Source organism: Rattus rattus, chromosome 1 (assembly GCF_011064425.1).
Source record: "Rattus rattus isolate New Zealand chromosome 1, Rrattus_CSIRO_v1, whole genome shotgun sequence".
Classification (NCBI taxonomy): Eukaryota; Metazoa; Chordata; class Mammalia; order Rodentia; family Muridae; genus Rattus; species Rattus rattus.
This window is the reverse complement of record NC_046154.1, coordinates 216,332,248-216,346,047: the sequence shown is the minus strand read 5'-3', so window position 1 is coordinate 216,346,047 and position 13,800 is coordinate 216,332,248. Positions and strand designations below refer to the sequence as shown.

At 38.2% G+C, this 13,800-nt stretch overlaps 1 protein-coding gene across 2 annotated transcripts in view; it reads right to left on the bottom strand.

Annotated features, from left to right (window-relative positions):
- Oxr1 (oxidation resistance 1) overlaps nt 1–13,800 on the bottom strand; it is a 356,383-nt gene that overhangs the window by 230,811 nt on the left and 111,772 nt on the right. For both annotated transcript variants that reach the window (XM_032914831.1, XM_032914849.1), the window contains one exon: nt 2,305–2,501. In XM_032914831.1, the coding sequence (XP_032770722.1) occupies nt 2,305–2,501 (197 nt within the window). Of the gene's footprint in view, nt 1–2,304; nt 2,502–13,800 lie in introns of those variants that run through there.

Sequence of the window (13,800 nt, the reverse complement as noted above, 5' to 3'; positions counted from 1 at the left end):
AATAATGTTTTAAGAGCCAAATTAGAAGAGAGGTTATATAGACACATTAAAGCTGAGAATCCAAACAACTCTTTCAACACAGTAATTAAACATGTTTTTGAAACTGGTAATAAATCAAACCGTTGCAAATTCATTAATTAAAAATTTGCCAGGAGGCTGGGATGATGGCTCCGGGTGAAATGCCTTCAGTGCAAGCATGAGAGTTCAGATCCCCAGCAACTACACAACAATTAGGTGTGGTAGGATACACCTCTAACACTGCTGCACAGAGATAAGCAGATGCCAGGGAATTGCCAGTCTTGGTGACATCCTGTTTCATAAAGTGAGATTGAGAACAATAAGAAGGACACTTGAAGTCAACCTCTGGATTTCCATGTACATACACAGGTAGGTCTACTCAACATATACATGGGCAAGGATGTACACACACAAGAAGTACAGCCAATACACACATGCAGAGGCACACACACATACACACAAGTAAGTACAGCCAATACATATGTGCACAAGTGTGTGTGCACAGGCCAGTGCACCCACTACACACATGTAAAAGCTTGTACACACATAGGTAGATAAGTACACCCTATAAATGTGTGCACATGCATGTACACAGAATCAATTAAAAAAAACAAATAAATACCCACAGCTTACTTTTCTGCCTTGAAACTTAACCTTTATACTCCTATTTTTATATAGTCTTAATTTTTTTTTATCCACTATGGTCAAGCTTGTTAGTGTCTCTCCCTTTTTGTCTTATTTAGATGGAATATGAGGTTTATAAGATAGATTTTATTTCTTGAAGGCAAAACACTTACTCTTCCTAATCAGTTCATAAATCAGAAAAGTATGGAAGGTTGCATATGTGACAAACAGCAGGCGCAAAGGACCCTGGCAAACAGGCAGTGACACATGCCTTATGGGATTTTCTGGCTGATTCATTTTTGAACTATGCTAACATTAAGTTTTGAAAGTGGAAATATGCACCTATCTGCTGTACTGTCTTACATCAATCAAAAGTGTTTGATGATACATAGTCCTTAGAACACTGTGTTTTCTACCTGTTTTTTTTAAAGCCATGAAAACATTAATCAGAACAAGGAAAGCTATGAGAAGACCAAGGATGAGTTGAAGTGGAAGTAACAGAAACCAGTCTCAACCGGCAAAGCACGCAGCCCACGTGAGGCATTTCATCAAGCTTGAAGGAAGCAATGACTCATAAGAAATGAGAACATGCCCTGGATTTTAGAACTAGAAACCTACTTTCCTGACCATAATGTATACATATAAAATATTCAATGTATATATGAATGTATAAATATATATTAAAAGTCTGAAATACCTGAGAAAAATGTTGCCTTTTTCAGGCAAATACCTCATATTGAGGTTGTGGGGTTGCAGGTGTCAGAATATTCAACTTCCCCAATAGCATTTTAATTAACTAAAGCCTCAGCTCCCACTATTTTGGTCAAACGTAACCGAAGTCCTCCAAATTAAGGAACATGCAGGACTAAGTAGCCATCTTCCTACCTCATATGCTCAACTTACCACATTCCGTGTACCCACATACAAAGCCTTTCATCTTAAATTTGCTTGTAATGCTTCAAGCTGTTACTTTTGAAAAATCCTTTATTCAAAGACCTGCTGGAAAGGCACGTATACCGAATTTTTCAGCTCGATGTCCTGTTATATAACAGTCTCCAGCAAAGTTCGAAATTCCTGAGCACTCTTCTGTCTGGGGACACAGGAGCCTAATAACTTCAGGACCCTGTTCACAGCTTACTGTTTTCTGATATGATTACTTCTGGACTCTCTACCCCTGAAGTTTATAATGGGAGAAGTCCAAAAGAGCTCTCCAATGTAAATTGTTGTTCCTCAGAATACAATAACTTTCTCCCTTCATAATGGCTCTGCGATAAGCTGACATCAGCCACTGTTTTTACAACCTGACAGAACAGGGTCAGAGACCGAGAAGCCCAGAGGGAAAAATGAAAAGAACAAAAGCAAAATATAAGAACACTGTGGGCTGAGGATGGCTAAAATGAAAATAGTGACGCAGAAGGTTAAAATCTGAAAAAAAAAAATCTCCTCTGTTCAGCTAGAGATGGCCACTGACTCCATTTTCTTACCCAAAGATTTTAGTAGTTTTGCATCTTTCATCTCCCTGTTTAGACCATGTGAGAAAATGTCCACATAGCCATCAGGAAGACACACGATTACGCAACAAGGAATCAGTTAACTTTAAGCAAGTCCTGCATCTGCAAAGTTAAGAGACACAAGTTCACTGGTAAAACCCTGTGCACTCACCAATGGTGTAGAACCTCTTCAGCTCACTTTTCCTGGAAGGATGCTTCTGGGTGTTTGCCGAGTTGTTCTGTTCTTCTTCTATGATGGGAGTCTTGGGTGCCGGGGGCTTGCTGGCTTGTGGTGCTTGCTTCCCTGCACCACCCAAAGGGTTGAACCCTGGAGCAGTAATATCCACTGACTGGGACTTTTTCTTCAACCTAGAGATGGAGAATACCACACACTGTGAATGCTGACTCAAGAGATGCTGAACCACGGTTATTTGCAGCACGACCTGTTACTGTTAGCACTAGAGTTACTCTGCTCTGGTCTGTTTAGAAGTTACACAACTTCCCTCTAATGTTTTAAGATAATTTAGTTAAAGAGGTATTAAGCCAATTAGGAAAATGGTTAAACTAATTAGAAAATTTATTCTGTCTAATTATTTTGAACGACTCATTAAGATATATCAAAATACGATGCGATGAAAGATTCCTATTATTTTAGTGAGAGCAAACAACATGTAGTGGGCAGATGAAAGAAATGCGCTTGATCCAATAATGGTGGCCACACTCACAATCAGAACGTCAGAAGCCGAGTCAGAAAGACCCTGAGATTAAGGCCAGATTGGAACAAGTAGTTAAACACTGTCTCAAAACTGTGTGTGATCATCACATTTACTTCTAAAGGGAATACACCGATAAAATTTAGTTATAATGAGTAATTGCAATTCAGCAAAATATAAAGTGATTATATTTTAACTAATATACTAGCACCTTTTTTCTTTCTCATGTATAGTGTGTGCACGTGTGTGCACGCAAGTGTGTCTGTGTGTGTGTGTGTGTGCACACCTGTGCAGGTGTGTGCTGGTGCATATGCACCCATGTTCAATGGTAAGACAAGCTGACATCAATAATTTCCTTGATGGCTCTCCACCTAATTTGCTAAGACAGGCTGTCTTGCTGAACACAGATCTCATAGATTCAGCTGGTCTCATTTTCCAGCTTGCCAGAGGTCCCCTGTTCCTGTCCTTCATGTTTTGGAAAGGCAGGTGAGCTGCCATCCTCCATTTGGATTTTAAGAGGGTTTGAGGTTTGTACTGTGGTCCTCTTGTTTGCATGGCCAGGACAATATCCATTGAGCAATCAACTCCAACTACTAGTGAGTTTTAGCTTAACCTGTCACATTATGTTAATGTAAAATGAGAGCATTTACACCATCCCTTTGCACATACCCAGTGATAATAAACATTTGTCCCACTTGTACATCTTAAGAGGAGTCAAGGTTTAATGTGAAAAGTCAAGGTTATCTACAAGATATTTTGTGCATTCATGTAGATATTGAGATTGTAAAAATTACTGTGAATTAGGAGTTCAATTCAAACATTCAAATGTTTTAAACTCACAACTAGTGTTATTAAGCTTGGCTTGCTTTAATGATTCTGAAAGCAAATACGCCACCTTATACCCAAAAGATGCCCCAACATATAAAAAAGACACGTGCTCCACTATGTTCATCGCAGCCTTATTCATAATAGCCAGAAGCTGGAAAGAACCCAGATGCCCTTCAACAGAGGAATGGATACAGAAAATGTGGTACATCTACACAATGGAATATTACTCAGCCATCAAAAACAATGACTTTTGTGAAATTAAGTAGGCAAATGGTTGAACTGGAAACTATCATCCTGGTGAGCTAACCCAATCACAGAAAGACATACATGGTATGTACTCATTGATAAGTGGCTATTAGCCCAAATGCTTGAATTACCCTAGATGCCTAGAACAAATGAAACTCAAGACGGATGATCAAAATGTGAATGCAGATCGCTCCTGAGAGACACAGCCAGAATACAGCAAATACAGAGGCGTATGCCAGCAGGAAACCACTGAACTGAGAACAGGACCCCTGTTGAAGGAATCAGAGAAAGAACTGGAAGAGCTTGAAGGAGCTCAAGACCCCATATGTACAGCAATGCCAACCAACCAGAGCTTCCAGGGACTAAGCCACTACCTGAAGACTATACATGGACTGACCCTGGACTCTGACCTCATAGGTAGCAATGAATATCCTAGTAAGAGCACCAGTGGAAGGGGAAGCCCTGGGTCCTGCTAAGACTGAACCCCCAGTGAACTAGACTGTTGGGGAGAGGGCAGCAATGGGGGGAGGGTTGGGAGGGGAACACCCATAAGGAAGGGAGGGGGAAGGGGATGTTTGCCCGAAAACCGGGAAAGGGAATAACACTAAATGTATATAAGAAATACTCAAGTTAATAATAATAAAAAAAAAAAAAAAAAAAAAAGAAAAAAAAGTTTTTAAAAAAAAAAGTATTTCCTTCCTATGAAGTCTAGCAATTGTCCTCATTATTTATGATTATACCACCTAAATGCATGTAATTTCCTAAAAGTCATGCATATTTTCACGCCCTCATCATGTATTTAGGGTTTTCAGAACCCTGGCTTCTACCTAATTCCTCTATGTCAGACCTTGCTCAGCACTGGGGAACTAGCTTAATGGTAGCCTTCAAAGACTTGGGTTGGGGTAGCTTCATTCCATCCAGCAAATTTCACAATTTGCCTTCAGTAAACTTCTCCTGAGTTAAGTATACCAGAACAAAACCCTTACATGGGAATGTGTTCTATTAATACAATTTCATTAATGAAAGCTGTATAAGTTTTAGTCAGCTAATTATCACCAATATAATTAGTATTCTATTTCCATAACCTGTGCTACTATAATAGCCATGAAAATATTTTATTCAAACTAGTGGCAAATACATGCGTTCAACAACACCATTCTGAGACACACAGAATGAAGCCATACTGCATTCAGAACACATGCAGGAGAGTGGCTAAAATGTAAAACAGTTGAAACCATGGTGACGAGGAACTACTGGAAGTCCCATGCCTCCGTGGGAGGACACTCTGTCATAATCACATTGGAAACATGTCTATTCGTATCTCCCAGGGCCCAAGGTGCGCATATCTTATCTAGAAGTCATGCTTGGGAATAGTCATTCCAGGACTATTCATAATACAGAGAAACTGAAAACACCACTGAAGTCTGGGGCCACTGAATTGTACATAGCAACGGGGACAGAGATGTGTGGCTGACGTGAGGTTCTATTTACACAAGGTTCAAAACCAGGCAAAGTGGATTCCAGTCAAGGAAGTAGGTAGCCGGATTGCAGGTCTTCACCTCTCCTGCTGCTCCTCCAAATCCAATCCCCTTCACCCCAATTTTATAAGCAGCTCTGAAACAGAATGGCCACTACAATCTCCCTCCACACACACCTATCTCCTGTGGACCCCACATGTCTTCTCCTCCTAAACTCCCCTGTCCCCTCATTGGTTAAGCCCAGCCCTCACCTCTGAAGTGAAGTCTTTGGTCATTCTGACCGAGAAGCAAGTAGAGCTAACTGCAGATCTTCCTAACTTCCTCATCCCTTAAAGTCCAATCCCTAGCTCTATAGCAGACCTCCTGCTGAGGCCTCTCCTCACTTGCTGCTCCCGTTCCTAGGGGACTAATTAAGCAGATTGGGGTAGGTTACTGTTTTCCTTCCTCAAGTGAACCCCTTCCAGTCCCATCCCTAGCCCCAGCCCCATTCTAAGTCTTGGATCCCAACACTCAGAAACATTTTAACTGGAGCAGAGTGACCACACCTATCAGGATGATAGCAGGCAATACACAGCCATTATACACAATAAGAACCAGAGAGGAATCAGAAACCAAGAACCAAAATGCCCACCCAACAAAGACAAGACCAGATATCAGCACCTAGACTTAGAATCTTCCCCACCCCAGATACTTAGACACCAACATAAAAACACAATAACATCAGGACAATATGTCTTCACTACAGCCCAACAATCCAACCACAGCAGGCTTAGAATATTCCAACACAGTTAAAGCAGAAGAAAAAAAAAACCCTCAAAACAGCCTCTATGAAAATGACACCGGTCCTTAAAGAGGAGATAAATAAAATCCCTTAAAGAAATCTGTGACAACACAAAGAGAGGAAAGAAATTAATAAAACAGTTCGAGACCTGAAAATGAAATAACATTAATAAAGTAAATCCAAACTGAAGCATAGATGGAAATAAAAAAAATTAGGAACTCAAAGAGGAACTGCAGAACAAAATTTACCAACAGAATACAAGAGATGGAAGAGAGAATGTCCGGCACTGAAGACATGATAAGGGGAATGGATACCTCAGTCAAAGAAAATATTAAATTGAAAAAAAAAATCCTGACAGAAAATATCTGGGAAATCTGTAACACTATGGAGAGAACAAATCTAAGAATAATAGGAAGAGAGGAAGAAAAGAAAGTCTTAGGTTTCTTCAAAAACACAGAAAATATTTTCAACAAAATCACAAAAGAAAAGTTCCCTATCCTAAAGATGATGCCTATCAAAATACAAGAAGCACACAGAACACCAAAAAGACTGAAATTCACCTCAGGATATAATAATCAAAGCATACAGAATGAAGAAAAAAATCTTAAAAGTTTACATATATATATATATATATATATATATATATATATATATATATATACATGACAGACCTGTTAGGATAACATCTGACTTCTTAGTTCAGTTTAAAAGCCATGTCTTAGAAAGACATTCTACAGACTCTAAGGGAACACAGATGCCAGTCCAGACTACTATATTGAGCAAAAGTTTCAATCACAATTGACAGAGAAAATAAGATATTCTGTGATAAAACCAAATTTAAGCAGCATCTATCTATAAATGCAGCTCGACAGAAGATGTTAGAAGGAAAGCTACAATGCAAGGAGGTTAGCTACAACCAAGACATTTCAGGGAATAAATAATCCCAGACAAGAAACATCAAGAGAAAGAACATCATTGATATATGTCCACATCAGTTGTCTCAATTCCCCAACCAAAAGACACAGACCAATAGAATGGCTGTGAAAACATGCACCTAAGAAACACTTAACATCAAGGATAGACACAAGAATACGCCTTCCTCACTGTCTACAACAGTGTCTATATACTGAGACACAAGGAAAGTCTCAACAAATATAAGAAAACTGAAAAAAAAAAAACCCTCTCTGTATCCTATCTGAACAGCATGAGTTAAAGATGGATAAAAACAAAACAAAAACAAAAGCAAACAAAAAACAAACCCAGAAACAATAGAAATCTTACAAACACAGGGAAACAGAAAGAAACAAACAAACAACACCCCCCCCCAAAAAAAACCCCTGCACTTAATGACAAATGAGTGAAAACAGAAATTAAAAAAGAAATTAAAGGTTTGGGACAACTGGATGAAAATGAATATATAACATACTCAAACTTATGAGACACAAGGAAGGTGGTTCTAATGGCAAGTTCATAGCACAAAGTGCCCATATTACAAAAGGAAGAGATTTCATATTAGAAATGTAACAGAACACCCGAAAGCTCTAGAAGAAAAATAAGATATCGCATCCCAAAGAAGTAGACAAAAGAAATCATCAAAATCATGTCTGAACCAATAAAATAGAAGCAAATAATTCAAATAATCAATCTAACAAAGAGTTGATTCTTGAAGAAAATAAGATCGAAAATCCTATCCAAATTAACTAGAAGACAGACAAAGAATATCCAAATTAATAAACTCAGAAATCAAAAGGGGGCATAGCAACAGGCACCAGGAAATCCAGAAAATTCTAAAGAAATAATTTTAAAACCTGTACTCTACCAAAGGTGAATATCTAAAGAAACGGATAAATTTTACAAATAGGTCTCACTTACAGAAGTTAAATCAGTAACAGTTAAGCAATTTAAATAAATCTATAACCCCTAAGGAATTAAAAGCAGTCATTAGCCAATAATCAAAAAGAAACAAGAAAAGGAAACAAACCAAACAAACAATAACAACAAAGCAGGGCCAGATGGTTTTAGCATAGAATTCAACAAGACTTTCAAACACCAATATTCCTCAAAATATTCCACAAAATAGAAAAGGAAGAGACATTTCCCAGTTCATCTTATGAAGCCTAGTTATCCTGATGCTCAAACTATGTGAAGACTTAATAGAATTGAAGACCACTTTCCCTTATGAACATTGCTGCAAAAATACTCAATAACATACATGAAAAACAAATCCAAGAACATACGAAAAGATCATCCACCTTGTTAAGTAGGTTTCATCCTAGAAATACAAGAATATTTCAGCATACATAAATCAATAAATGTAATCCGCCAAATAAACAAACTGAAAGATGAAGTCCACATGTTCGTGTTCATCTCATTAGATGCAGAAAAGGCTTCTGCAAAAAGAAGAAAAAAAAAGTCCAACACCCCTTCATGATAAAAGTCCTGGAAAGAGCATACAATGGACATACATCAACATAATAAAGGCAGTTTACAGCAAACCCATAACCAACATCTATGTACATGGAGGAGAAACTCAAAGCAATCACATTAAAAACGGGAACAAAACAGGGATGTTCCCTCCATACCTATTCAAAATAGTACATGAAGTCTTAGCTAGAGCAGTAAGACAACTGAAGGAGATTGAAGGAATTCAAAGTGGAGAGGAAGAAGTCAAATTACCTTTCTCTTCAGGGGGATACTATAGGATATATAAGTAACCGGAGAACTCCTACAACTGACAAAACTCTCAGCAAAGTAGCTGAACACAAAATTAACTCACAAAATCTGTAGCCTCTCTATATGACAGATACACTGAGAAAGGAATCAGGAAAACATCACCTTTCACAAAGCCTTAAATAATATAAAATATTGGGGAGGGGGTAACTCTAACCAAGCAACTGAATGTTTGTATGAAAAATTCAAAATATTGAAGAAAGAAATTAAAGAAGATATCAGAATATAAAGATATAAAGATCTCACATGCTCATGGATCACTAGGATTAATATAATAAAACTGTCAACCTACCAAAAGCAATCTAAGGATTCAATGCAATCCCCATCAAAATTCCAAAATAATTCTTCAGAGAGCTTCACATAGAAAGAGAAAGCAAACAAACAAACAGAAAAAGAGGGTAGTTAAGAAAGTTCCTGAATAATAAAGGAATAGATGGAGGTGCCTCCATTCCAGATCCTAAAATGTATTGCAAAGCTCTATCAATAAAACCAAGATGGCATTGGCACAAAAACAAACATGTTGATCAATGGAAGTGAACTGAAGACCCAGACATAAGTCCACATACACAAGACACCTGGTTTTCAATAAAGAAACCAGAACCACACATTAAAAAATAAAGACAGCATCTTTAACAATGATGCTGGTCAAGCTGGACGGCTGCAATACAAGAATTCAAATACTTCTAGAGTTATCACCCTGCACTAAACTCAACTCCAAACGGATCAAAGACCTAAATATAAAGTCAGGCAAACTGAACCTGAATAAAAAAGGAATTAAGGAAATATCCTAGAACTCATTTACACAGGAAAATAGTTTCTGGATAGAACACCATTAACATCAACAATTTAATAAATGGGACCTCTTGATACTGAAAGCTTGTGCATAGCAAAGGACACTGGCATTTGAACAAATCAGCAGTCTACAAAATGAGAAAAGATTTTAGCAACTACACATTTGATAGATGGCCAATATTGTGTGTGTGTGTGTGTGTGTGTGCATGTATGTATGTATGTATGTATGTATGTATGTATGTATATATGTGTGAATTCAAACAACTAGATATTAAAAAATAAAACAAATCTGTTAAAATACGTACAGAGCTAACCAAAATTCTCAGTAAAGGAAACTCAAATGAATGAGAAACACTTAATGAAATGTTCAACATCTTTAGTCATCTGGCAAATGGAAATCAAAACTACTTTGAATGTTATCTTACATCTGTCAGAGTAGCTAAGAACAATAAAACAGGGGATGGCTTATGTTGGCAAGGATGTGAAGTAAGAGGAACATTCATTCACTGCTGGAGTTAGTGCAGCCTTTATGTACACACTATGCATATACTGAAAATATACTATGGAAATCAGTTACACAGGAACATGGTAATCTATTTATCTCAAGATTTAGCTATAGCACTCTTGAGCATACATCCAAAGTATTCATCCTTCTACAACATGACTGCTCTATTTATAATAGCAATAAATTGTAAACAATCTAGCTGTCCTTCAACAGCTAGAAGAATGGATAAAGAAAATGTACTTTTACATAGTGGCTCTTAAAAATGACATCATAAAATTTGAAGGCCAATAGATGGAACTAGAAAAAAATCATCCCAAGAGAGGTACCCCAGCCCCAGAAAGACAAATATGGTGTGCATTCACTTATATGTGGATATTAGCTGTGAAGTCAATAATAACCAAGCTACAATCCACAGAACCACAAGGGTAGGTACAGACACAGAGGGCACAGATAGATCGCCTTAGGAAAGGGAAATAGAATAGGGAATGATGGGTGGATGGTGGGGTATGGGGCTGGAAATGGAGGACCAAGTGGGGAGGAAGAGAGGAGGGAGAGTCGGGGGGAACAAACGCAGGGAAAGAAAGCCTAAAATTAAGGGTCACTTGAGGGGTAATATAGAAACTTAGTACTGTAGAAACTTCCTACAATGCATACATATATGAAGACAATCCAAGTGAAACCGTCAAATAAGGGGAGAGAAAGAATCCCAACTGGCTAAATGAAGCTTCTAACAAGCTTGAGTTGTCAGCTAAGGGAGTTCCATGGGACTTCCCAAACAACCCATGCCATTCCCAAGACAACATGCTGCTCTCCACAAACTATTGCTGAAACATCTTCCCAACTCATTGAAAATGGAGAATTCAAGCAGGTGCCTACATAGTGCCTTCACCCCTTTGTTCTAGAGACTTTGGTATAGGAATGAACTCTTCTTGCTACCGGAAGAGAAATGTAAACACTAAACCCAGCTACAAACCTTGTGACTTACAATGGAGTACAGCCTGAATATATGCTAGGGCAATGGTGGCACAAACTTGTGGGAGTAACCAACCAATAATTAATTCAGCTGAAGACCCATTCCACAAGATGGAACCCACATTCAACACTGCTTGGGTGACCAAGAACCAGAGACTAGATATCCCAGAGTTTGAGTAAAACTAAATACCACTGGTCTTAAAAAAACAATGACGATAAAAATACAGAGTGATAAAATGACTCCTAATAAAATTCTACTGCAATCCTGGATCAGTGCATTGTTCAGCTGTTATTGGATAAACTTCTTTCTTAAAGCAGATGGGAGCAAGTACAGAGACCTATAGCCAGACATTAGGTAGAGAGAGAGAAACCATGAATGTTCAGCCCTAATGGGATGTCTCCCTAAAATCCCTCCCCTCAAAGCACAGAGAAGCCTCCAGCAGAAGAGGGGATAAAGTATGAAAGCAGAGGGGACAGAGGACAAGACTCTCTACATCACCATGATCACAGCTCATATGAACTCCCAGAGACTGAGGCAGCATGCACAGGGCCTGCATGGGCCGGCACCAAGTCCTCTGATTACAAATTATGACTTCTCGTATGAAGTTTTTAATGAGAGTCCTGAATGTTCAAAGAAGTGGGTCTCTGATTCTTGTATTTCATCTTGGGATATGTTCCTTCTGCTGCTTTATCTTGTCTAATTTTGATGTGACAGCATTTGTTCATTTTAGTATATTTTATTTTGCTGTTTTGTTTAAAAACATGATGCCCAATCCAACATAAATCTAAAATCAGGAAGCAAGATTTTGCAATTTAAATATTCATTTTCTTGCTATTTCGTGATATGCTATGAAAAAGTGGGCGTTCAAGAAACAGGCTTATTTTAGTATAAAACTGAGTGAAGAAAAATTAGGAAACGGTTTGTTAAAGGTTAAGTCCTCCCTGCAGTTCAGGAGATGACAATGCTGGCATCAACAGACAACAGGTATTTCTCAAAGGACACTTCCTCATTCTGAAGGAGTTGGAGAAAGGTGCCGTGGAAGAGCATCCCTCACTCCTCACAAGTAGGAACCATTCTGCAAAAGAAAAGGATGGAGACTGAATGAGATGTGTTTCCAGTTGACATCTTCCAAGAGTGCTGGAAAGGACCAATGCTGCCATTATCTACGATATAGCATAAAGCTCCCAATGAAATGCCCATTCGGTGTTAAACAAACAAACAGAAACAAAAACCGAACCAGGACAAACTATATACAGTGTTTAAAGTGTGAACAGGGTCACTGTTACATTTTTACACTGATGACAAATGAAGACATTGCTGGGTCTTTTATTTAGTAAGGTTTTTTATGTCATTTAGACACTGAGCATATTAGCCTTATGAAAAATGTATAATTTTTGCCTCTTTCTGAGGTACATGCTGTAATTCATAAATAGCTTCCATGAAAAACTGAGGGACTTTTACTGTCCTCGTTTCCGTGATGTGATGGCTAATGGTACAGTGATTGAAATGAAACTCCTAGTCTTCTTGTCTCCCCCCCGAAAGAAAACACAGTAAAGTTGACAAGAGGAAATGAGCTGCATATGGAGAACAGCTAGAATGGGTTCTTCAGGGACATGCAATGAACAGAAAGGTAAAACAGGTACGACCATGCAGCATTTACTCCTAGGAAGTGAAACCAGTAACAGGTAAGAAAACAAACCAATATGTAACAATGGACCTGATAGCTTACAGTGTATAAGCCGGCAGGTGTCACAGTTGCTAAGGTTCTATTTTACTGACAAACTTCTAAGGGGCCTACCACACCTTCAAAACTGCTTGGGATAAGCTGAGACTGGGATAAGCTGAGACTGCAAAGCTAGAGGCTGAAAGACGAAAGGAAGAAGAAAACAGCAGCATTTTCCTGCTTTCTCTGCTTCTTCTGTAAACATCTTTCCCAAATGAGACTTGAAGGGTGATGTACTTTATTATTTCTGTTAACATCTAGAGGATCCCTAATAGGTTTTCTGGCTAGCTTAAGACAAGCTTTTGCACATTCTTAGAAAGCAGAATTGTGTGGGTAATTGAATTACTCTCTAAGAGATCTAAACTCAACAATTATAGTTGACAGGAAAACTTGCTAAATGCTACCTTTGATTTCCAAATTCCATGAGGGGGGAAGTCTTTCTAAAGTTTAGACAATGTTCTTAATTAAATGTGTTAAATAACTGCAAATATAGCATAATGGAATATGTAGGTGTGTGAGAGTAAAATACAGTGTATTTTAATACACTGTAGTAAAATGTTACAAAAAGACACAAAATAATCTCTTAATAGGCACCAAAAGGATCTTTCTTTAATGAAATTTGCATTTCAAAAAAATAAAAAAGAGTGTCAGTAACTTTAGTGGAGAATAGGAATAGGGTACAGGAACCATCCTGGTTGGCTTGGTGCCTCGAAACAGATGGCTTGGTATTTCACAGTCATCGTTTTCTCTTGTTCTTCCACTTGTGAACAGAAAAGAACTATACTACTCCAGTCCTCCGGCATTCCAATACACACATATTTAACCTGGTAATAATGTCAGCATTAAACTTGTAGGAGATACACGACATTTAGGAGGAGGCTGTATATTATCTGGAAGGT